The sequence below is a fragment of the Podarcis pityusensis genome (genome assembly GCF_964106645.2).
Source record: "Podarcis pityusensis genome assembly, chromosome: 2".
Lineage (NCBI taxonomy): Eukaryota > Metazoa > Chordata > Lepidosauria > Squamata > Lacertidae > Podarcis > Podarcis pityusensis.
The window spans coordinates 55,953,271-55,978,492 of record NC_138029.1 but is presented as its reverse complement, the minus strand read 5'-3'; the positions used below and the strand labels follow the sequence as shown (position 1 = coordinate 55,978,492).

The window sequence follows — 25,222 nt, the reverse complement described above, 5'->3', positions numbered from 1 at the left end:
TTCCTCTTCATCCTGGAGAAGAGTGACTAGTGGGGTGCCACAGGGTTCTGTCTTGGGCCCGGTCTTATTCAACATCTTTATCAACGACTTGGATGATGGACTCAAGGGCATCCTGATCAAATTTGCAGATGACACCAAACTAGGAGGGGTGGCTAACACCCCAGAGGACAGGATCACACTTCAAAACGACCTTGACAGATTAGAGAACTGGGCCAAAACAAACAAGATGAATTTTAACAGGGAGAAATGTAAAGTATTGCACTTGGGCAAAAAAAAATGAGAGGCACAAATACAAGATGGGTGACACCTGGCTTGAGAGCAGTACATGTGAAAAGGATCTAGGAGTCTTGGTTGACCACAAACTTGACATGAGCCAACAGTGTGATGCGGCAGCTAAAAAAGCCAATGCAATTCTGGGCCTCATCAATAGGAGTATAGCATCTAGATCAAGGGAAGTAACAGTGCCACTGTATTCTGCTCTGGTCAGACCTCACCTGGAGTACTGTGTCCAGTTCTGGGCACCACAGTTCAAGAAGGACACTGACAAACTGGAACGTGTCCAGAGGAGGGCAACCAAAATGGTCAAAGGCCTGGAAACGATGCCTTATGAGGAACGGCTAAGGGAGCTGGGCATTGTTTAGCCTGGAGAAGAGGAGGTTAAGGGGTGATATGATAGCCATGTTCAAATATATAAAAGGATGTCACATAGAGGAGGGAGAAATGTTGTTTTCTGCTGCTCCAGAGAAGCGGACACAGAGCAATGGATCCAAACTACAAGAAAGAAGATTCCACCTAAACATTAGGAAGAACTTCCTGACAGTAAGAGCTGTTCGACAGTGGAATTTGCTGCCAAGAAGTGTGGTGGAGTCTCCTTCTTTGGAGGTCTTTAAGCAGAGGCTTGACAACCATATGTCAGGAGTGCTCTGATGGTGTTTCCTGCTTGGCAGGGGGTTGGACTCGATGGCCCTTGTGGTCTCTTCCAACTCTATGATTCTATGATTCTATGATTATAAACCACAAATATGTAGCAACACTGTAAAATTATCTGAATTCAGTACAGTGCACAATCTCTGTCTTCAGTTCTAACAGTGAAAGAAAATACTGTGTTCTCTTCCTTGTAGGAGCTTATTCACTCTACCAGTATGTGCTGTAAACCAATCCCACATTATGTGAGTAAAATCAAAGAGCTTAAATAATACTGATAACTAAAGAACTCAAGATATTATGTTGGTGCCTGATTTACTGTCAATAAAGCAAACATATTTTCAAGAAGCAACAAAACATCTCTTTGTATGTTGGAAGGCCACTAGCCTAAGGAGTAAATATATTTTTCTTATTCATATTCACTTCTCCATGCACCCGGAGAAGGGCTAGCCACATGCATTGGTAGAGGACAGGCTTCACATGCAGGTCTAATCCCCAGCATTGCCAGGTCAGGCTGGAGAAAACCACTGTGAAGAAACGCTGGAAAGCTTCTGACACTCCATGCTGTTCTCGGCGGGCTAATGATCTGACTTGGTGTTAGACAGCTCTCCATTTTCCCATGTTCAGCACCGGTTAACACCTGATTCTCTTTGAGAATTTCTGCAGTTAATTTCAGAATGAGGCATATACAGTTCCTTCCATTTTGTGTTACTTTTTTCGCCTTTGCAAGAAAACCACACCCATGAGTAATTCTGGCCAGAAAAGTGTGAGGGGACGATGAGCTGCTTGTGTGTAAAATCCTAGTCCCTCAGAGTTTGGTCAAGTTTGCAAACCTCTGTCTGTAACGGAGCCCCTTAAACATGGCTCCGTCAGTCGCTGGCAGATTCCGACAGTGGTTGCTTTCGGAATCGCTTCCAACATAAAAGCTCCTTAACGGAAACACGTCTTCTGGACTCTCTGCGTGACAGTTTCCGGCGAGGAGTGGGTGTCCCTACAGGAGGTCCTGAAACCTCCCCACTGTTTTCGCTGGAAGTGTCTCTGAGCCATCCCTCCAGCTCCCTTTCCCTCAGCTCAGCTCCTCTCCCCCTACTGGTTCCCTCTTCAGCTGCTGAGTCTCTCCCAACCTGTGTGAGCCCTTTCACTTCCCTTCCTTCCGATGGCAGTTCCCTGACATCCACCTCCCCTCCAGGGCCCCCTTCATCCCCTCTCGCCCCCTCCTCTACGGGCGGTGAGGAGGCAAAACCCCGGAATGAACTTCCTTCATCTTCCGATGTCCCGAACACTTCTCTCCACCTGTTGCGGTTCCTGGTCTCGAAGTACTCCTCCTCCTCAGAGTCCATCTCCCCTTCCCCTTCCGATTCCGAGAATCCTTCCAACTCCTCCTCCTCATCGGTGGTCCCAAAGTATTCCCTCCGGAACCTCTCCACAGGCTGAGGTTTCCTTGGGAACCTTTGATGGAACGTTTCTATCAATACCTCGTCATTGATATCTTCTGCCATTACCCAAGTGTTTTCTGACTCCGGTTCTCCTTCCCACGCTACCAAATACTCCACCTGATCCCCCTTCCATCTGGCGTCGAGGATTTCTGCCACATGGCTGCTGCATTCCCTTTCTTCTATGACCGGTCCCCGAGTGGCCATCCCTTCTCGTCCCCCCTCATACGGTGACAGTAACGACCTGTGAAATACTGGGTGCAGTTTCATGTGGTTGGGTAACCGGAGCCTGAAAGCCACTGGGTTGACCTGTTGAATGACCTCAAAGGGACCCAATCTCCTGGGTCTTAATTTCTTACAACCTCCTTTGAACGGCAACCCTTGGGTTGACAGCCACACCCTATCTCCCACCCTTATGGTTTCACCTTCCCTTCGGTTCTTGTCTGCCTGCCTCTTGTATTCTTCCTTCGCCCTTTCTAAGTTGAGTTGGAGCTGACGATGGATTGCTTCCATTTCTTCTACAAAATGCTCGGCTGCCGGGACACCCCATCTCTCCCCTTCTCCCCCTGGGAAAGCCCTGGGATGACACCCATAATTAGCCAAGAAGGGGCTCATCCCTGTGGACACATTCTCGGCATTGTTGTAGGCAAATTCCGCCAGCGCCAACTTTTCTACCCAGTCATTCTCTCTGTCATTGACATAACACCTCAGGTATTGCTGGAGGACCCCGTTTGCTCTTTCCGCCTGCCCGTTGGTTTCAGGGTGCCGGGCAGTCGAAAAGTTGACCTCCACCTGCAGTAAGCTCATGAGCTTCCTCCAGAACCTGGAAGTAAATTGTTTTCCTCGGTCTGAGACCACCCTCAATGGCACCCCGTGCAACCTAAAAATGTGTTCTACAAATAACTTCGCTGTCTCTTCCGCCGTGACTGCATGCGAGCAGGCTACAAAGTGGCACATCTTTGTTAGTAGGTCTACCACCACCATGATGGCTGTTTTCCCCTTGGACTTCGGCAGATCAGTCATAAAATCTATCGACACTGCCTCCCAAGGTCGTTCTGGGGTTGGTAAGGGTTCTAATAGCCCCGCCGGTGCCCGCCTCTCCCCTTTGGCTCGCTGGCATTGCTCACACCCTCTTACATACTCCCGTACATCTTCCCTCACCTTAGGCCACCAAAATTCCCTGGTGACCAACCACATGGTTTTGTGTTGTCCAAAATGCCCCGCCGTGGGGCTGTCGTGCAACTGCTTGAGTACCCTCCCCCTTAAGTCTCCTTCAGGGATATACAGTGCCCCTTTGTAATACAAAGCTCCATTTCTTTCCTCGAAACCCCCTGGTTCCTCTCCCTCACCCCTAAGACCTCTGAGCTTATTCTGGGCGTATTCATCATTCTCTGTTTCCTCTACCAGTTCTCTTTGTCCCACCAATGCCGCCCCACACACCCAGCGGTCCTCTGGAATGACATGTCTCTCTTCGGGTGCTCCCTCCCCCTCCAAATATTCAGGTTTGCGTGAGAGAGCGTCCGCCCTAATGTTCTCTGGGCCTGGCACGTAACAAATCTCAAAGTTAAATTTGGAGAACTCCTGGGCCCATCTCACTTGCCGTTGGTTGAGCACTCGTGCCGTCCTCCAATACTCTAGGTTCTTGTGGTCAGTGCACACTTGCACCTTATGTTGTGCGCCAATTAGCAGGTGCCTCCATCTCCGGAACGCCTCATGAATGGCTAGTAGTTCTCGGTCATACACCGTGTAGTTCCTCTCGGATTTGTTCAGCTTTCGCGAAAAAAAGGCACACGGTCTCCACTCTGACTCCTCCTTCCCTGGCTGCAGAAGCACCGCCCCAATCGCTCTGTCTGATGCGTCAGTTTCCACTCTCATCGGTTTTTGTAAATCCACATGCAGGAGTTGTTGTTCCGAGGCGAAGGCCCTTTTTAGTTCCTCAAATGCTCGCTCCGCCTCCTCAGTCCAAACGAACTTCTTCTTACTGCTGAGACAGTCCGTAATGGGCGCCGTCAGGTGGGCAAAGTTTCGGATGAACTTACGATAGAAGTTCCCAAATCCTAGGAACCTCTGCACATCCTTCCTTGTTTTGGGTGTTTTCCATTCCAGCACCGCCTGGACCTTGCCGGGATCCATGGCCAATCCCTTGTCTGACAGGCGATACCCCAGGAATTCCACCTCCTTGGTATGAAACTGACACTTCTCCAGTTTCACCCACAGCTGGTTGGCTTGCAGCCTGCTCAACACTTCTCTGACGTCTCTCACATGCTGCTCCTCATTCTCAGAATACACCAACACGTCGTCTAAGAAGGCCACACAATTCTTGTAAAGCAAAGGCCCCAGGACGTGGTTCATAAACGATTGAAAGCACGCGGAGCCTCCTTGTAGGCCGAAGGGCATAACTAAATATTCAAATGCCCCCAAAGGGGTGAACATGGTGGTTTTCCATTCATCCCCCTTCCTTATTCGTATCAGGTTGTACGCCCCCCTTAGGTCCAGTTTAGTAAAAATCTTTCCCTTCCTGACCCTTGTCAAAATGTCGTCAATCCTGGGCATAGGGAAAGCCACTGGTTCTGACACTGCATTTAAGGCCCTGAAGTCACACACAAGCCTCGGCTTGTTCGTGTTTTTTTTATCCACAAAAAACACTGGGCTGCCCCCCACCGCCCTGGACTCTCTGATGAACCCTCTCTTCAGGTTCTTGTCAATGAACTCTCTTAGCTCCTGCATCTCTCTGTCTGACATGGCGTACAGCTTGCCTACAGGGAGCTGTGCCCCAGGGAGTAAATTGATTTGACAGTCAAAGGGTCTATGCGGGGGTAGTTGGTCAGCTTCCCTTTCGCTGAAGACGTCGCGGAGATCTGCGTATTGTCGTGGTACCTTCACGTTCTCCGTTACTTCAGTCCCTGCTAGGGTGGCTTGGGCCCCTGCCAAACCCTTTCCCTCTTTGCAGTGTTCTAAGCAATGTGCTGAACCAAAAGAAACCACTCTCTGATGCCAGCCCACCAGCGGATCATGTAACGCTAGCCAGCTCATCCCCAATATAATGGGAGCTCCTCCCAAGGTGGCCACATTAAACGCTATCAGTTCGGTGTGCCTTGCCACCTTCATTATCATTGGGACGGTCTGCCAGCTGACTTCTCCTCCCAACAGCTCCCTGCCATCGATCGTGGTCACCTGCAGGGGGTTGCTTAAAGGGATCGTCTGTATCTGGTGTTCAGCTGCAAACTCTTTGCTCATGAAATTGCAGGAGCTGCCTGAGTCCAACAGCGCCTTTATCTTTAGAGGGTGTCCGTTTGGCAGCTCTAGCGCCACTTCTATCACTAGGGCGGGTTTAGGAGGTTCTGGCGTGGGCACTTTCACTGCTCTTTGGCCTGGCTGCTGTGCCCCGACGGTGGCAGCCAGGCGTTGGCTTTTACTTGCTTCGGTATTTCTTCCTCTCTTCCCTCCACAGCTCCTACCATCCCTTGCCATTCCTTCCTCTGGGGGCAGACTCTGGCAAAGTGACCTGGCTGTTGGCAGAGATAGCATTTCCGGGCGCCTTTTCCCTCCTTCTTTCCCCCCTCACTGGGCTTTGAAACTGCGCGCGCGCGCGCTGTTCCGATTTCCATCGGCTCTGCCGGCGGGAAAGTTGGCTCTGGAATGTCTGGAATGCGGAACTCCTTCCAACGTTCCCCCTTCCCTTCCCGCCTCTCCAATGCTCTCGCCTCCTGGCGCGCTCCTATGGTCAGCGCTGATTTGGTCAGCTGGTCCATAGACTCCGCCCTGGGCGCCCGGGAAAGTTCGTCTTTCACAGCCGAAGAAAGCCCTTCTTCAAAGAGCATTTGAATGGGTTCCGCCGATAGATCCCACCCCAATTTATGGATCAACATGGTGAACTCAGTCCAGTACTCACGGACAGATCGGCTCCCCTGTTTGCAAGCCATTAACTGTCTGCGGACCACTCCCTGTTCAATATCGCTGGAAAACATCAGATCCATGGCGCGAAAGAACTTCATCGTGTCCTTTAGGACGTCACTATTCGCTGCCATCAGGGGTCTAACCCAGTCTCTCGCCCCCTTTTCAAGATGCCCAATCACGAAAGCCACTCGTGATTCCTCGTCAGGGAATTCATCAAACTGCAGATTGAGGGCATATTGCATCTCTGTCCGAAAGCCATGATAGTCTTTGGGCTCCCCCCCAAACTTCTGCACCAATCCTGGTACCTTTCTGACGAGCTGGGTGTCTTTCCCCTTTTTGTCTGCATCCTGAGCCCTCCTCTCCTCAAGCCTCGCCGTCTGCAGCGCTAGCTGGACCTCCAACACCCGGTACCTTTCTTCCAGGCTTGGACCCGCTCCAGCTCCTGCTTCTCCGGTTCCGGCTGGGTTGCTCATGATGCCTTCTCCTGCACAAGCTGCTCACGAAGACTGTCGGAATGCTGTGAGGGGACGATGAGCTGCTTGTGTGTAAAATCCTAGTCCCTCAGAGTTTGGTCAAGTTTGCAAACCTCTGTCTGTAACGGAGCCCCTTAAACATGGCTCCGTCAGTCGCTGGCAGATTCCGACAGTGGTTGCTTTCGGAATCGCTTCCAACATAAAAGCTCCTTAACGGAAACACGTCTTCTGGACTCTCTGCGTGACAGTTTCCGGCGAGGAGTGGGTGTCCCTACAGGAGGTCCTGAAACCTCCCCACTGTTTTCGCTGGAAGTGTCTCTGAGCCATCCCTCCAGCTCCCTTTCCCTCAGCTCAGCTCCTCTCCCCCTACTGGTTCCCTCTTCAGCTGCTGAGTCTCTCCCAACCTGTGTGAGCCCTTTCACTTCCCTTCCTTCCGATGGCAGTTCCCTGACAAAAAGCAAGACCAGTTTCATAGTTCCATTCAACTCCAAGTAAGGAGAATCTTCATACAAATCTTGTCAAAATGGACTGACTGAAAAAAAGCTGTTTATGCAGCTCCAGTAATAGAAGACCATTCAGTATACTTTCTCATATATATATATATATATATATATACACACACACACACATACACATACACACACACACACACACACACACACACACTGAAAAGAAATATACATAGGGCATGCGGAATGGATGGTACAGTGTATGTGTGAAAGATAACATTTCTGAGCATTTTTTTAAACCTTTTATTTATTCCCTTTTATTTAAAGGAAAAATGTTCCCTACTTTCACCTTTCACAAACTTTTCACACATCTCTTCATCCTGAAAAGGTGGAAGCCAGGTTTGCCTTTTTCTGGCATGATGTTTCTAATTGATCTGTTTATCCATGTGTCCCTCAGCAGGGAATTCGCAAGGCCCATATACAAGCTACAATTTAACTGGTGTGTTTTCCATAGAATAAAAATAAATGGTGTGTTATTGTACATAATTGTCCCCTGTGTATGGTTTACCTGCAAGGAAAAAAGATAGCACAAATGAGTAGCAGCAGCAGGAAGCCATATTAAGATCATACTGAGCATGTGCAGCAGTCTTTACGAAATTCTGAAATCCAAATTGAATGAATGACAAGAAACTAACCCATTGATGCTGCTCTTCAACCAGAACCAGGTATTCAAACCCAACCCCTCCAAAAGTGGGGTCATATGTTTGAGGGAAGGGGACTTCAAACATTTCTTCACAACATTCTGGCCATTAGTGACAAGCAGTCTTAGTTACTTGGATGTTACCCATATTATCCTCAACTGCAAACTGATGGTGCTGTAGTAGATTGGTCCTTATTGGAACCTCCTAAACTAGGTTTCTAGTGGTAATTATAATTATAATACCCCGCCCATCTGACTGGGTTGCCCCAGCCACTCTGGGCAGCTCCCAACAAAACATAGTGAGACATCAAACATTAAAAGGTGCTGCCTTCAGACATCTTCTAAAAGTCAGGTAGTTATTTATCTCCTTGATGTCTGATGGGATAGCATTCCACAGGGCGGGTGCCACTACCGAGAAGGCTCTCTGTAACCTCACTTCTCGCAGTGAGGGAACCACCAGAAGGCCCTCAGCGCTGGACCTCAGTGTCCGGGCAGAATGATGGAGATGGAGACGCTCCTTCAGGTATACTGGCCGAGGCTGTTTAGGCTTTAAAGGTCAGCACCAACACTTTGAATTGTGCTCAGAAAAGTACTGGGAGCCAAAAAAGATCCTTTAGGGCCGGTGGTAGAGAAATTTGCTGAGCTGTGTACTGAAGTGATAATTGTATTTAGAAATTGTACTCAAATATGTGCCTCTTTTCTTCTATATGAGAAGCCCACTATCCTATCTAAACTGGATAATCAAAGAAGACAGTGTACTACTGCTGGTTGCCAGGAGGGAGAGGGGGAGGACCAAAGTAGCAGGCAGCTTGGGATGGTGTGGGTACAGCAGTGGGATACAGTATCAAGTGATCTTGACACCGGGCCTGCACCGTGCCGAGCTCTCTGCTGCCTTGCTCCCCCTTCTCTCAGTAACTGGCAGCAGTGCATAGCTTTGGGAAGCAAGGTCAGCAACACAGGCCTGCTCATTGCTACTGACAGAGGGCATGTTAAATGTACTTTGTATTAACACCATCTCAGTGGAAATTCAGTTTTTCATTTCTACCTGATTTATTGTGGGGCAGGGTGGTGGGTTTTGTTTTTGTCTTGTCTTACTGGCATTCCATTTGGAGTGGAAGAGGCAGCACTAGCACTTCTTCCTTGCCATCCTTTTAACAGCATGCTCACTTGGCTTTCCAGCATGCTCATTTACTCCTAAATGTAAACAGGGTATCATTTTTCACGATGCACACACATAGCACCAGAACGAACTGAAATAAAAGTTGTGGGCGTTAGTAGTTTGGAAATGTTGTTAGTTGTTTGGAAATATGAAAACGTAAGCAGCTGTGTGCAGTGAGGTGGCCTCTGTAGTTTGGAATGCTATTACTGAATGAGGCAAAGAGCCAAGTTTGCCAGCCAGGTAATGACAAGCCAGGTGTAATGGGGAGGCGTGGCTGTGTGCACACATGTGTTTGCATGTGGATAAACAAAGCTCCAGTCTTGTAGCAATTTTCCGGAGTTCCCAACATTTCCATTTTGTAGTTTCCTCTGATGCTACGAAAATTTCCCAAGCACCTTAAGTGTGTGTGTGTATCTGTCTGTGTTGTGGTTTCCTGTGTCTTGATGAGTTATCCGGTTCTGTCTTGCAGCCCTCAGAATCCAAGTCCAACGTCACCCCTTTCACCGTCCTGGCCTATGTTCTCCGCACCATCCAGCCCTATGCCCACCTCCTCTACGTCCAGCGACTCATCCCCCATCAGGTCTGTTGCAGGTTTGAGGGTTTTGTTTTGCTCAATTAAGTTGCCACTGCTGCTATCATATTTTACGTTTACAAGCTTCTTTTTCCCTGCGTTGCTTCCTCACTGTGGCCCAGCTTGTTTTAGTTACCAGAGTGTCACAATCCCTCAACTGCCGTCAGGCATCAGGAAAGGAAACTTTGAAACATTCCATGACCTCCAGAGGAGTGATTGGTTGAGTGATCTAAGCACTGTCTACCTTAGCTTTCTTCTTATCCCAGCTTTGGAAAATCCCCTTCAGTTGTGTTTGACTTTGTTTTATATTTGCCAAATTGCTGGACTTGCTTGATACTCACTAAAACCATCTCTGCAGTAGGTAAGCTTTCATTTCCATTCCCCAAATATGAATATTTTCAGATAAAAAATGCATTATATCTTTTTTAAGCCTGACATTTAACTACAGTTTTCCTTTTTTCAGATTCAGTTGTGTCAGTGAGAATAGAGGGTTTTTGAGGCAGTGAGGTTGTGACGTTTATGAGAACTGGAACATTTAATATGGGTGAATATATACTGACCATTTACAGACATTCAAAAACTGTTTGACCTCTTAAAATTCAGGCCCATTCAGCCAAAGAGATGGATATAGTTGCAAAAGACCAATAGTATTACAGTCTTCATTGATTTCCAAGAGTGGTCCTATACATGTCTACTGAGTTCTGTGGGGCTTACTCCCAGGTAAGTAAGTACAGAATGGTAGCCACAAATGTTTGCCCAGCATTGGTTCCCAGGACTTGGGCTATCTTTACTTGAGATGGTGTCCTCTTCTCATTTACAAGCTAACCTTACATTTCAACAACAGTTGGGTAGCCCATGCTAGAAACATTGTTTACTAACAATTTCTGCTGGCTGTAGTTTTTCTAGCAGTTTTAATTCAGCAATAAACTCAAGGAGGATTGTTCAAGTGTACAAAATGCACAGAAAAAGTATCCCACCCCCAATTTTTAAAAATTGCGCAAAACAGTCCAGAGGAAGGGAGTCCCAAGTTGAAAATGAACTTCCTTGGGCCCTGATCCACTTTGGGGGAGAACTGCAGAAAATGCAAGGACAAACTCAGCTAATGTATGGTCTCCATGATGGCCAGATGTGTGCCTTGATTAAGATGCCTGCATCCATGCATTAGTTTACTCTGCACTGCTAGGAGCATTTCCCCCTTTTTCAATTCAATACAAGCAAGCACCACTTCTGGAGCTGCCTTACTGATTCTTACATGAAAGGTGAGATGAACCAGCGAATGAACACATGTGAAAGTGACATAGAGCAGAAGTGTACAAATCCATCCAACCCTATATTGATTAGCTTCCACTCAACAAGTTGAGCCCAAAGTGGGAAGTGCTTCCTTTGATCTTAGTAGGTTTGATTCTTTGGGCTTGTTTGTATATTATATTCAAAATACATTTTGTTATATAGCTTTCTTACCTTACATTGACAATAACTGGAGATAAAACCCCTTTACTAAGTGGCATAGTGTAGGGCTCATGATCATGAAGTTACACTGGACAGAAAACAGTTTTCTTTACAAGTAACCATGGCAGGATGCTCTGTGACAGCAATGGAAATCCACATACAATGTGCATTCACATGTCTGCTACCTGTGTAAAAGTTGTTACAGTAGTTGCTTGTGATGCTGTAATGTGTGTCCAGGATTCATCCTGAAACCTGATTTCAGTATGTGTTCTTCTGAGAATGTGCAGGATGTAATTGACTACTAAGCAACCACAGATATCTCTTTGGATCAGGGACAGAACTTCTGGGCGGCCTTGGCGCCTAGTATCGGTCAAAGGAAATTCATTGCTGTATGTAACCTTGAAATGGCAACACCCATCCTTACTCTGGAACACAATATGATGAAGACCTCTGCATTCCTTCAGATGTTTGCTAAGCAGTGAAGTTAACACGGTGTCTTAAAATTCTTCAGGGTTAACCTTGAGTAGGAGTTCTATGCAATCAGCTAATAACCTTGTTCTTTTTCCTTATCTCTCTCTCTCACTATCTATCTCTCTCACTTGCTCACTTGCTACAGGGATGCATGGTAGACATTATAGTTTATTAACAGGGCACAGAAAAGACACATGCATTCTGGCCAGGGTATGGTAATTTTAACTGGAAGCCACTCACAAGCCTTATATCTGCAAATGTAAATACCCCAACAAGGTGGCTATGTCACATTTTAGTTTTGATACAAGGCTGCATCTAGTGTAACATAATCAGAATTGCTGTCATTATGAGTCTGGGGTGTGTGCGCACACAAGGGAATCTCTCACTCTTCCCATAAACTGTACAAGGTCACATGGGCAAAACTCGACTGAGTGCTTTTCTGGCCATGTGCCATGCTCAGAGGCAGAAATTTAAAAAAAAGAAGAAGAAGCCTGATCAGAAAGATCTAGGGCTCATTAATGCCCTTGGTAATCCAGGCTGGGCTATGAAGGGCACTGCAGCACGAAAGGGAGGGCATTGCAGCACCATACACTAAGATAACAGCAAAGAAAAGAAACCAGGAAAAGAAATGGACCAGGCAGTGGCAATTTATTGTTCAAAGCTGTTCTTGTAACTTGTATTAATTACCAATTAATGCACTGTCTTCCCCTGTGCACCCCCGCCCTGCCGGCTTTGCTTCCCATCTCCCTAAACTGTGTTTAATGTCTCTGTGGAGTTCCCCTTCTCATTTGTTTTCATTCCTGCGGGTGTTCTACAAATCCAGACAAACCGCTTGACCCAACATGTTGGTTTCATGGAGCACATAAGCCATAATTGGTCATAGTGACTCAAGTAAAATGTTGTATTCTGAACATTTTTGGGGAGGGACCCTTCATGGAAGACTCTTGAATGCAAGGTTCGTATTAATTAATTTCCACACACAAACATATTGCAATGGAAATGTTTTCAGGTGTTATGTTTTCCCATTATTCGTTGAATCCATCTGAATGCTAAATATTGCTTTTGATTATCATATTCCTGCTAATGTGGTCTTCAAACAGGAATCCTAAATTGAATGTTCTGTGTAAGACTTTTGTTGTTGCCGAGGTGTGGTGGGTAAGATTCCATTAGAGAATTTGTGGGATGAGGAAAAAATTCTAAATAAGTGTGTCTTGTTCCTGGTCTCAAAGCTTTGAACAGGAAACAAGGGGGAAGCTTGCAATTGTCACAATCTCTTTACGTAACTAGATGTTTTTCTTGGAAATGTTTTTAGTAAAGTGCCTCCTTTTGAAATTGCCTCCTTGTGAATTTTATACCCAGTTTTGAGGCACTGAATGATTTGGTCCTAGCCATTAAGTAGTGCTGGGTGGGTTAGTCTTCCATTCATTAGGTTTGGATTTACAGACTTTGTAACAATCGCTGGACATGTTCAGTATGTAGCTTTCTGTTCCTAACAATCATTCACACTAATATATTTTTACTCTGCTGTTATGCCATGTGCTTGAGTGATTGTGTGCATTTTTTATATCTAATCAATGGGAAGCTGCAGCAGTTGAATTTAAGGCTCTTAACCATCTTGATAATGTTTACAAAGATAAAGTATCACTAATTAGTGCCAGAAAAGGACTAGGGTTTTTTCATAGTTTAATCTCAATTTAGACAAGAACCAAACAGGATGTGTTGTTAACATACACTTCTTTTTTTAAGCATCCACTAGTGGTGATAATTATTGTGATCACAGCAGGGAAAGAGGGAGAATTTAACCATATTCTCAGATGACAATCTCGCCTGAAATATATTATTTGCATTAGGAGGAGATCCCCCATTGGCCTTCCTTCTAGTTGAAACACTTGATAGATTATTAGATGGAGGTTCTGCTTAACTAGAGTTAATATGCAATAATTGTTGGCTTCTTTAACAAACTTCCGTTGAAGATCTCCTGATCTGGATTGGAATGAAACTTCTCTACCATTTTCTAACATTAATTATGCTGCTGGCCAGGTGATCTGTTTTTCCCCTTTATGCATTTGTCAGCAAAGGATGTTCAAAGACTGTAAAGGCGCTCAAATTTAACAACTGTGCTTTTTGCTAATGGGGGGAAATGCTGTGTTAACGCATTCAGTCAGGCATATGGCTAATCTGCAAGGAGGAAAAAAATAAATATCAGAAACCAATGGAAGGAATTGTGTGTATCCAAATTCCAGAACAAAAGGTTTTTCAGTGGAAAATGGGGGGGGGGGGAGTAAAGTATGGGACATTTCTCAATCCAAGAAAAACTAATAAAATCAATAATAATAATAATAATAATAATAATAATAATGCCTCTGAGCTCTCTGGTGGGTTACATTACTTGCTGTTTAGCAGTCCAGTTGTCCTTTAAAATGCAGATTAATCATACTGGTGAATGCCCTCTAAGCAAAAGGGCATGTAATGCTTTGGGTTTTAAGGTCTCTCTAAAATGACTGAGAAAACAGGGCTTAGAAGCCTCTTCTTGAAAGGTGTCACCTTCTGCTAGCTCCCAGTTACAGTTAGGAAGCTGCCATAGCTCTACCAAGCAGAGTGCCTCATCTAGGCGCCATCACTTTCACTCAAGCTTTTTTGACTGGGTGAAATCCAAGAACTGTCACAGCAGCAACAGTTGACTCCTGCAGGACCAGGAGCTTTGTTGGGGAAAATGTGTCTCCTTCTCCCACTCTTCCCCTGAGGGAAAGAGATCACTCATGGGGCAGCATGTCCAGGGCTTAAACTAGCAGCTGCCACTCCAGATTGATGATGCTTTATTTCTCAACCCTCTGTAACATGTGAGTAGGCAGGACTGTGGTTTGTGGCATGGAGGTTCCACTGCAGGTAAATCACTATAGGAAAGGCTTCCTCGGGGTTGGAAATTTGCATTGTACTGTTCAAGCAGATAGAGTCTTGGAACTGAGCTAGAGAGAAAAATTACCAACAAATCCTCAGTTCAAATGATTTACAATGCCAGGGAAAGATTGCTAGCAGAGTTTGGTTACGTCAGTCTCAACCAGGAGCCAGGCCTCTGGATTATGTTTCTTATCAGAAACTCTCTCCCTCACAAAGTTTTTCCAGCTGACTCTTTAGAGTTGATTCCTTTTCTCTGCCTCTAATTCTTTTTTTTTTTAATTGTCCATCACTCCCTGAAATAGTATTGCTCATTCCATTGGGCAACCATGGGCTTCCCTTGGTCACAAATGCAGCAGTTAATGTTGAAAATCCAAAATAACGAAACTTGGTTTTGGAGAAGAAATGTTACCCCACTCTCTCTCTCTCATCCTCTAAATATGCTTGGTGTTATCTTGAATATTATTCCTTTTATCTTTCCCTTGACCTGTGTTTCATCTTTTCCTCCACATTTTGCCATCTGGCAGTTTTGATCCACGTTTCAAGGATTTTTCAGGAGAAAATACTTTAGAAATACTCAAGTCTGCATACACACACGAAAAGAAAACATGTGCAAACCTTCCTGCGTGCTGATTCTTTTGTTATTATTTTTGCAGTTCTCCATTCCGCAGAGCCAGAGCACTCTATGCTTGCAAAGCAGAGCACGACTCAGAACTCTCCTTCACTGCAGGCACCATATTTGATAATGGTGAGTATCCATGTGTGACCAGTCCTACATAACACAAAGAAGACTGAATGGTGATTTCTCAAGAGAGAAGGCTTGTGTTTCCCACTGAGTAATCTTAAGACTTCATCCTGTTACAAATGGTGGTACAGACTACATCTTTCTGCCCATCTGATGTTTACTAATTAGGAACATATGGGCTAAAAACTATATGTTGCACACCAGTTTGTGCATCTTTGAGGTTGCAAGGGTAAATACTCAATTGAACCCAAGGAGGAGAGAGAGCTGCTGGCATAGGGCAATTATGGTGGGAAAATGGGGAATAATGAGCAGGGGGAAACATGGCTAATTTTGTGGATGTTGAAATTTGTAAAGCTCTAGTCAACCACATAAATATTTGGCTGTATTTCTAACTGCAGGTTGTCAGTTCAGTTAATACTGAAGAGATTTCAGTTGGATTGATAATAATATACCAGAGATACCAGCCCAGTTCATTCAACATGGGTAGGTTAGCAGTGTCATCTTTTTCCATACCTGCTAATGGGTCAGTTGGTCAGGAGTAAAAGACTTACTGAAAATTACCAAATGGCAGATGGACAAACCAGGTGTAGCTGTGGGTTTGAGGACAGAGACTCTTAACAGGTTTAAGTGAGGAAGAGTGCCAAGTTTAGGAGCTGGGGGAGAAGAAGTGGCCATAATTTACCATTTTTGCAAAAACGAAAGATGCTGAAGAAGAGAATGAATCTATTTATAAGACTGCAAGCTTCAGATAGAATTCTTGGAACTCTCTGCTGATTAGTAGCCTGCTCTCCCCTGGCTCTTAGGCATACAGAAAAGCAGAACAAATAGAGAAAGGCTGTTTATATTGAGCAAACAGTGGTTGCTAGATAAAAATCAGCTGGGCCACACTGAGAGACAACTTGCATAATATTCACTAGATTCAAATAAGTTGTTGTACGCATGGAATGAGGTCCACTCAGCACAGTGGGACTCCCCCCCCCTTCTGCCCCCACGCCTCCTAAATATGCTGTGAAAGGTTGGGGGGAACCCAGAACAGGTTGGGGGATGAGAGGAGAAACGAGTCTTGTTGTGCAAATGGATCTCATTCCATGCCTAGTTACCTCACCTAGGACTATGTTGCAGTCGACCTACTGAATGTGGCAAAATGCATTTTATAATTGCTGCATTAAGAGAAAACACTTTTAAAATAGTTTTTAACAAGACAAATATCATGTCAAATGAAGCACATTTTTTTATTTGCCATACTTTTTCAACTTGGAGCTATAATCTTGCGTGAGAGTTAGCAAGTCAAGCTAGCTATGTTAGTCTGCTTCTCATTAGTCAAACTGAGCGTATGTAGCAAAAGAGAGAGCCCCACCTCTTCTGCATACCCTGAACCTCTGCTATCTTTGACAAGACACAGCATAAGGTCTAAGAGAATCCCGTCTCTGGCCAGGAGAAAAGCAGCCAATTTTTCACATTTCACAGTGGGAACAGTGGTTCGTTATTTCATGCTCTTTGTTTCATTTGCTCAAATCACCATGCATAGGAGTACCTTTCGCTCCCTAGGTTCAATAATAATAATAATAGCTACATTGGCATGTAGAATGACAATTTGCCAACTACAGAATTGATTAACTTAGATCTCTAATTTTTGCAAAAGTTATTAACCCTATCACACCAATGAAGTATTTGTAAACCTCCTTTACAGTGTGAGTGTAGTGGCCAGTGTGGTGTAGTGGTTAAGAGCGGTAGTCTCATAATCTGGGGAACCGGGTTTGCGTCCCCACTCCTCCACATGCAGCTGCTGGGTGACCTTGGGCCAGTCACACTTCTTTGAAGTCTCTCAGCCCCACTCACCTCACAGAGTGCTTGTTGTGGGGGAGGAAGGGAAAGAAGAATGTTAGCCGCTTTGAGACTTCTTAAAGGGTGTGAAAGGCGGGATATCAAATCCAAACTCTTCTTCTTCTTCTTCTTCTTCTTCTTCTTCTTCTTCTTCTTCTTCTTCTTCTTGACAACCATATGTCAGGAGTGCTCTGATGGTGTTTCCTGCTTGGCAGGGGGTTGGACTCGATGGCTCTTGTGGTCTCTTCCAACTCTATGATTCTATGATTCTTCTTATGTTTTTAATGCAGTGAAAGGTGCAACAGAATTTCCTTCCGTTCTTTCGGTTCAGTTTTATTTATTTATTTAAGCCTGCCATATGATCACAGCAAAGATGGGCAGACTATTCAGTGTTGCTTCCTGCATTTAAATAACTCAGTAGGGGGCCATATACTTTATACTGTATATTTTATTGTTGGAGTGGCGGCCTATAAATGTCAGCATTGAGGGCCTTTCCGCACTTACCATTTATAGATGATGGGTCCGTCATCGCCCCCCCTCCCCATTTTTGGCATGCTGCCAAACAACATGGTCATTATTCAGCTAGTATAATGTACCAAACAAATGTTGTTGGTTTTTTTCCATTTGTGTGGCACCCCAGTTTCTGAGTAGGACGGGTTGGAGGTAGTTTGAGAGACATCAGGATCATGCCACATCCCTCCAACGAATGCAAACTTCCAGTTTGCGAGCTGATTTCAGGGGAAGATATGGCAGATAGAGATGATGGTACTGTCCATGGCAAGCAACCATTAGCTGCAGGGAAAAAAATTATCATAATTGTAAGGTTTGCCATAGCTCAGGCAAACACGTAGTTCTTCTTCTAATCTTCTCTACTCCAACAAGAGTAGAATCCCAGAATACTGGGTATTAAATTCCCCCCCCCCCCCAAAGCCATGAAAGGTCTGTCTCCGTATGCATACTCATAATTCCAACATTTACTGACTGGAGGAACATGAGGGTAAGTAGGTGGTGTGACTACTATAGCCACAGAACTTTTGTCAATTCAGGCACAACCAACCATTACTGTAGAAAGGAAGCAGGACTTCACTGCACTAGCAGATGGTCACAACAGGATATCACACAATATAATTTCACAGCCACTTGTTTCGATACCATAGACCAGGTGTAGCTCAATCAACAGAGAAAAAAACCTCTAAATCTCAGGGTCATAGGTTTGAGCCCTACATTGTTCAGAAGATTTCTGCATTGCAGGGGGGTTGATGAGATTACCCTCATGCTCCCTTCCAACTCTATGACGATGATTCTATGATGCACCAGTTTTTCATTGCCATAAGCTCCTGAATGAGTATTAATTCTTGTATCCCTGAAATACTGCCTCTTTTGGAGGATTCGGCCAGAACAGTATAAAGCATTGGCAACAAGTGCCTCCTTCCCTTTAAATCATTTACACAATCTCTCTAAATGTTTCTCTGCCTTCCTTGGTTTAACTGCAAAATTTCATTCACCCCTCTTACCATCTTCCTTAGAAGCTGAAGTTTTTTGCCTGTGGTGGGGGACATTAAAGCTAAATACTGTTTAAAAAACAAACAAACAAAAAACCCTTACATGTTGAGAATACTAACAAGGATTATACAGATGACCTTCTCCTATACAGTATCCTGTTCTGATCTAAATATAATAATGGAACAATGTGGAAATCAATTGAAAGGATAATAAAAAACCAATTGCATTAATCATTTTAATACAAACATGTAAATTTGACTAAGGCTGTAAGAAGAGACTGTCTGGAGAGAAAAACTGTAGAATGCAGAATTGGCCTACAGTGGTGCTGGGGGTTAAACCACAGAGCCTAGGACTTGCCGATCGGAAGGTCGGCGGCGGTTCCAATCCCCGCGACGGGGTGAGCTCCTGTTGCTCGGTCCCTGCTCCTGCCCACCTAGCAGTTCGAAAGCAGGTCAAAGTGCAAGTAGATAAATAGGTACTGCTCCAGTGGGAAGGTAAACGGCGTTTCTGTGCACTGCACTGGTTTGCCAGAATCAGCTTAGTCATGCTGGCCACATGACCCGGAAGCTGTATGCCGGCTCCCTCGGCCAATAAAGCGAGATGAGCGCCGCAACCCCAGAGTCGGCCACGACTGGACCTAATGGTCAGGGGTCCCTTTACCCTTTACCTTTATAAAATATACACAAAAATGAGGTAAATCACATACATTCCATGGGGTACAAATGAAATGAGAAATGTAACAAAAGATGGAGAGTCAAGTAGCTTCTGAAGAATTGTCTTTAACAAAATAAGAAGAAAAGGGACAGGGCAGTTCGATAAGGACTATGCAGATATCACATGGGAGGAGAAAATATTAGCAGTTATGGCAATGCAATGAAAGATGCCTTTTTTTCCTTAGGGTAACATTCACCTGTATTAGTGCCCAGGGCTTGAAAGTTAACCCCGGGCCTGAAATAGATTCAGATTGATTGATTTAGGATGCAGTTTATCCAGGAATAATCCCATTGACCTGAATTGGGATTTACTTCTGTGTAGACATGCATAGGATTGTGTAGCTAATACCAGTACATACAGTTTTCCTGTTGACACCCCTAAAAATTCAGCCATGTGTATAAGACAGAACCAGCACAAATGAGCCCACATCATTTACTGATGTCTTTTGAGATGTCACATAACTTCCTTAATGCTGATATTTTAAAAACTTTTCCTAAGATACGCATACTGTTTCCTCTTAAAAAGTAAATTTGTATTCCGAGTCTGAGAAAGAAATTCCAGACCAGGCTTCCTCAAACCCAGCCCTCCAGATGTTTTGAGACTACAGTTCCCATCATCCCTGACCACTGGCCCTGCTAGCTAGGAATCATGGGAGTTGTAGGCCAGAAACAACTGGAGGGCCAAGTTTGAGGAAGTCTGCTCTAAACCAACCTAGAGGCCTATTGTTCCCAAGTGCCTCATTGTTTTGTTTGTTTAACCGTTAGAGGGACTTTCATGTTCAGTTTTGAAATAAAATGTCTTGAATTTTGTACAGAAAGATATACTTACTCAAATTCCTCTTCCTGCTCCCCAACCCAATCAATATACAAGCATTTTCCTTGTCCTCATACACATTAGTGGGCTAGAATAAAATGAGAGAGGGATATAGAGTATGAATAAGTAAAAGCAACCTTGATACTAACCATTCTAGTTATAATAAATCCATTGTCATTGTAAGGTTGCTATTTGTGTTAAATTTTGATAACATGTTGAAAACCTATGCAATTGGGTGAGGAAGAAATAATATGGTGGGATTCCTACCATGGCTGCTGCATTCAGTTCCTTCAAGGATGGGCAGGATAAAAAGTAAGGAGGAGGAAGAGGACTATTACTATTACTTTGCTGGCCTCTCATCTCTTGGTATAAAATCATGTTCAAATCTATTCAGGCAGTTTTGTGTTTCATTTGATAGATTAACCTAATCCCCAACCTCAGATTTAGGTATGGAACAAAATACAGCCAACCCCTGTTTTAGGCATGACCAATATGTGTGCAAACACACACAGCGCCAAACCTGGAATTGACCCAGAAACGTCATAAAAGGTGTCTCTAAAAGGGCGGAACGGGAGTGGGGTGGGAAGCAGAATGGGAGTGTTTAAATTGCACACGATTGCACGCGGGTGAGCAACTCAAGTTCAAGTGCCACACTTTTGCTGTTAACTTTTTACTTGCTCCAAAGTATATATATTGGTAGCATTCTTTTGTGGAAGTTTGGTATGGAACCCACGCTACCCTAAACATCTTTTTGCAGGGGGGAGGAGTTATCTCGGGGCATGCTTCGTGGTGCTTGGCTGTCCTCATGTCTATTGCCAGCTTAGAGTTTAAATCAGTAAAGGAAACGCTTTGCCAGAGTCGAGCATAGGAAATCCCATTAATGAGCAAGCCAGAAAGAGAATAAGTGCATTAATATTCTTAAGTATTGAAGGTTATCTTTCCAGATTTTTTTCTCCCCATAAAGCCCTGTTCAGTCCCAAGAGTGGCTTTTGCATTATCTGCACAGAAACAGCAATGGCCTCTTGATAATACTTCCTTCCTTCTTCCTTCCTCCTCCTGTGAGCTAGAATGTATGACCAGGCTTATGTAACCCTGTTGTCATCACGATGGCTTTCACAAACAGGAATATAGTTTCCTAATGTCTGTTAACTACATAAACATAGAGAGCTTAAAAAAAGAAAAGGGTGGGGAGGGTGGGGACAAGGAGATTGTGGGAATGAATTCTAGGCAAGATAATATGGAAGGAAATTTTAGGCAGAGGAATAGGCCACAAGGGAAGAAAGATGGAATTTGAAACCTCAGCACTACAGAAAAGGGAAATGAGCAAGGGGAACCATAAACATTTAGACTCTTCGGCAAGAGAAGGGAGAGAGATGAAGCCAGAGACTTTAACCCCTTAGTCCTTGCCTCCTACTGAAGCAGAGTGTAAATGCATATGTATGTTTGATCATATCCATTGTCACCCTCACTACTACTTTTCTTTTCCTCCTCCTGTGTAATCTGCAATCACAACAGTGATTGTAAACACTATAGAAGTCTCTCTGTTAACACAGTATGTGGCACTTCGTAGTATTCTGGGAGAGAGGGATTTTTTGGCCGGGGGTGGCTATATCCCCTGGAGGATGAAGTTGCTGGACACTAGGGGTAGAAACTGGAATGTTGTCTGACCAATAAATGTTCTGTTCTTCCTGGTAGATTCAGGGTAGTCTGGTGCATTCTTCCGTAGTGCCCTCTTCTCTCTGTTAGCTGATTTATGGATAGGGTTAGGCAGAGACATCCAGGGATGTCTCTCAACTATCTTCCTCGCTCTTTCTTAACCTTTTATTATTTAGACACACAGGTAATAGGTTTGCTAAGTTGCTGTTTGGGGTTGGAAAGTACACTGCTCAGGCATGTTATGTGGAGCCCCTCCTCTCAGAGGAAGACTTAATTGGAGGATAACCCTTTCTTTCTGTGGCCAGGATGAGGATCCATCCCACTCCTACGGCCAGGAAGAACAGGAAATATAAAAGTTAGTCAACATTCTAGTTCTATTTTAAAGTTTCGGATTTATAGACTTAATAACCTTCAACTCTCTTCTCAGTTCATCCATCTCAAGAGCCCGGCTGGTTGGAAGGAACCTTGAATGGAAAAACAGGATTGATCCCTGAGAACTATGTGGAGTTTCTATAACTATGGACCCATTCACACACAACATTGCTGAGCTTTACATGGTATCCATGACAACTGCCGATTAGAGTATTGTAGATCATTTGCTGTTTGCCACTGTGAAAAGAAAGGTGAAGGACTCTGGTGCCTGTTCAGATGAATGTTTATGTAAATAATGTATGTTGCTCCTTATGTAATGCATTGTTTGTACAAAGACACTGCAGGAAATGGTGGATGTGAAAGGGGGAGGGGGAGGAATTTCAGCATAAATTGTTCCGCTCTTCTACAAAAGGTGTGCACCCACTTTCTAAATTGTGTTTTGTTTTAGAGGGCACGATATTAGCAAGGTGTGTGTGTAAATGTGGCTCAAAATGATTGCTTGATATCAAGCCCCATTTAACTGGAATTACTTGCACAAAATCACAAAAAGTCATTGCGGGTGCCCTCTCGGGTAACACCCAGGGAATGCTAGATGAACAAAAATTAGACCCCCTGCACTTTCCTCTAGCTGGCCAAAATAAACCTCCAATTTGCTTGGAGGAAACCATGTCTGTTCCTTTTATCTTCAGAAGGTGAAAATAATGTTTATGTACATCAACACTAATGGCTTTCCTCTGCAGAGATTAGCCATCCTGGACAGCAATCAACACATAAATAATTCCAATAATGAGAACTGCTTCACTACATAGACCAAAAACAATACAGCAGTTGCATTACAGTAATGCTTTTAACTTTTTAATGTCAAGCAAGACACACAACAGAATCTGAATGTTTTTCCAGAGTGTGTGTGGCAACTGTGATCCCAAAAAATATCCATCAGCAATATGAAGAATATAATGTTTTGGACCAAAGTTCATAAAGGCTTTTTTAAAAAAAGAACAACAACAGAATGGCTAAGACTAAAATATCTGCAATCTCTTCAAACAGGAATTTCCTTCTTGGAGGTCAAGGAGTCGCTTTTGTAGAATAGCACATAGACTGACTTGCTGTCCTTCTCTTGTCACTTACTAGCACAAATTTGTAGAAACAAGCATCCAAAGCCTATTGTGCACTTGGGCCTTTCTTATTTCTTTGATGTGGGCAGCTTCTGTCATTCACAGCAATACTTTCTGTCATTATGTCCCTTGCTTGCTTTGTAGCCTGGTGTGTGTGTGTGTGTGTGATACACGGGGCGGGGAACCTTTAGCATTAAGGATGCCACTGAATTACAACTATCATCCCTGCCCATTGGCAACATCTCAAGAGCCACAGGTTCCCTTCCCCTCCTCTACACAATCACCTACCTTAGAATTTTGTATTTATTGTGCAGTTGAGTGAAAAATCTGGAAAACACACATATATGAAGTATTAGGATTGATGTTTTCACCTATTCATTGATGCCTTTCACTAATGCCTTTCTCAGTGAAATACCTGTTTTGGGGAAGATGCACCCTTGTCCTAAATTCCTCTCAAGTTGCTTTGCATATTGTCTGCATAGCTGTAGAATTTACACTTAATGACATGATTTGAAAGCCAAACTTTTCAGATACCATGCTTCTTCTTCTTCTTTGCTTTAAAAAGAAATATAAAAGTTTTGACTGTGTTCAGATGAAATTGAAAAGTTGGCCCACTTGCAGAAGTAGAAAAACTGGCACTTCCTGGTGAATTGTGGTTCCCCTGCCCCACGCCCCAGCTGCTGTACTATCAGATTTCAGTGGCCATAGACTTCTTCTGCTTTAAAATGTTTGTGTGCTTTTTTTAAATTTAATCTTAAATTCTTGAGTGTTCACATTGCTGTATGTTTCACTGACTGTTTTGAATTTGAGATGTAAATATGATGATTTGAAATATTGTGAAGTAAAGTTTTTATATATTCAGATTTTTAACAGAAGTGTAATAAACTAGGTATTCAGTCAGCATTTAAACATATTTAACAAGAGGTGCAGAGGCAAGCACAAATCTACACACCAACGTTAGAGAAAATGACTTTTCCTGGTCTCCTTCATTTTGGCACCTATAGCTGGCAGCAGCTTTTGCACATCTACCATTTTTGTTAATATTTTTAGGCATCTTTGAAGGAGCGTAGTAAGTGTATTTTTCTATTGTGTTTTGTTCATTTTGAAGCTCTAGTGTTTATTGAACAAATAATATACGCATTGAATGCAATATTTCATCTCTGGGGTTTTCCTTAAGAGTTCATCTGAACATTAAACTGTGGTTAATATTAACATTATTGAAACAAGCCAGCTCCATTGCTTGACACTGGCTTATTTCTACCAAGCCATAATTATGATTAATCACAGTTTGCTTGATTTGACAACATGACAAGCTGTAGTTAATCAAAAGCAGAAGAGAGAATTTTTGAACTTCTTGTTTCTGTACTGCAGGAGGAGGGGGCAGCACAAGTGTCTGAGGCCTCCATACGCCTGCTCCTCCTATCCATGGTTTATTGGGACGTCTGAGCCAGCTAACACTCTCTCTTGTGCTCTTTTAATAAGCAAGCACACAGCCATGCAATCTCTGATGCTATAACTAGTGTATTTATTTTTTTATTTTTTGAAATTCTCTACCAAGCTGCTTTTATTGCTGCTGGGAGATAAGTGCAGGTACTTGTATTCCCTGCTCCCAATACATCAGCCCACTTATTTTCAGGTGGACATAATTGAGTGACTACCCTAACAATCCCTATGATTCTGATTCCTTTTTTCCCTCACACTTCAAACACTATGCATTGGGGGTAAAAGCAGCTTGATGGGATCAGGTACTCTCAATAGCAAAATAGCACAAGCGGGGATGATTTAAGGACTCAGGCTTCTTCAGTGCAGCCTCAGAAGCTGGTTTGTGTGTATGTTAAGGTTTTTTTATAAAAAACAACAACCTTAGAACAACATATAACATACTGTTCTACCTCAGACTGCCTTCCCAGAGGAGAGAATTTTTTATTTTATTTTTTACATAGAAACGTATTGGTTCCTACATTTTTTTAATAAGTAAGAAATTTCTTCTCTCTTACAAGTTACTAGCATACCTAATGTTTTCAAGCAACAGCATTTTGAACTTTTCTTTTTAATATGT

The 25,222-nt window shown here is 43.9% G+C and overlaps 1 protein-coding gene across 8 annotated transcripts in view; it reads left to right on the top strand.

Annotated features, from left to right (window-relative positions):
- ARHGAP26 (Rho GTPase activating protein 26) overlaps positions 1-24,313 on the top strand; it is a 222,477-nt gene extending 198,164 nt beyond the window's left edge. For 4 of the 8 annotated variants that reach the window (XM_080997149.1, XM_080997151.1, XM_080997158.1 and 1 more), the window contains 4 exons: positions 7,504-7,575; positions 9,505-9,615; positions 15,078-15,169; positions 22,104-24,313. In XM_080997149.1, the coding sequence (XP_080853275.1) occupies positions 7,504-7,575; positions 9,505-9,615; positions 15,078-15,169; positions 22,104-22,192 (364 nt within the window). In that variant the 3' untranslated portion in view covers positions 22,193-24,313. The remainder of the gene's footprint in view (positions 1-7,503; positions 7,576-9,504; positions 9,616-15,077; positions 15,170-22,103) is intronic. The other 4 variants (XM_080997152.1, XM_080997153.1, XM_080997154.1 and 1 more) reach the window with 2 other exon arrangements.
- The last annotated feature ends 909 nt before the right edge of the window (positions 24,314-25,222 follow it).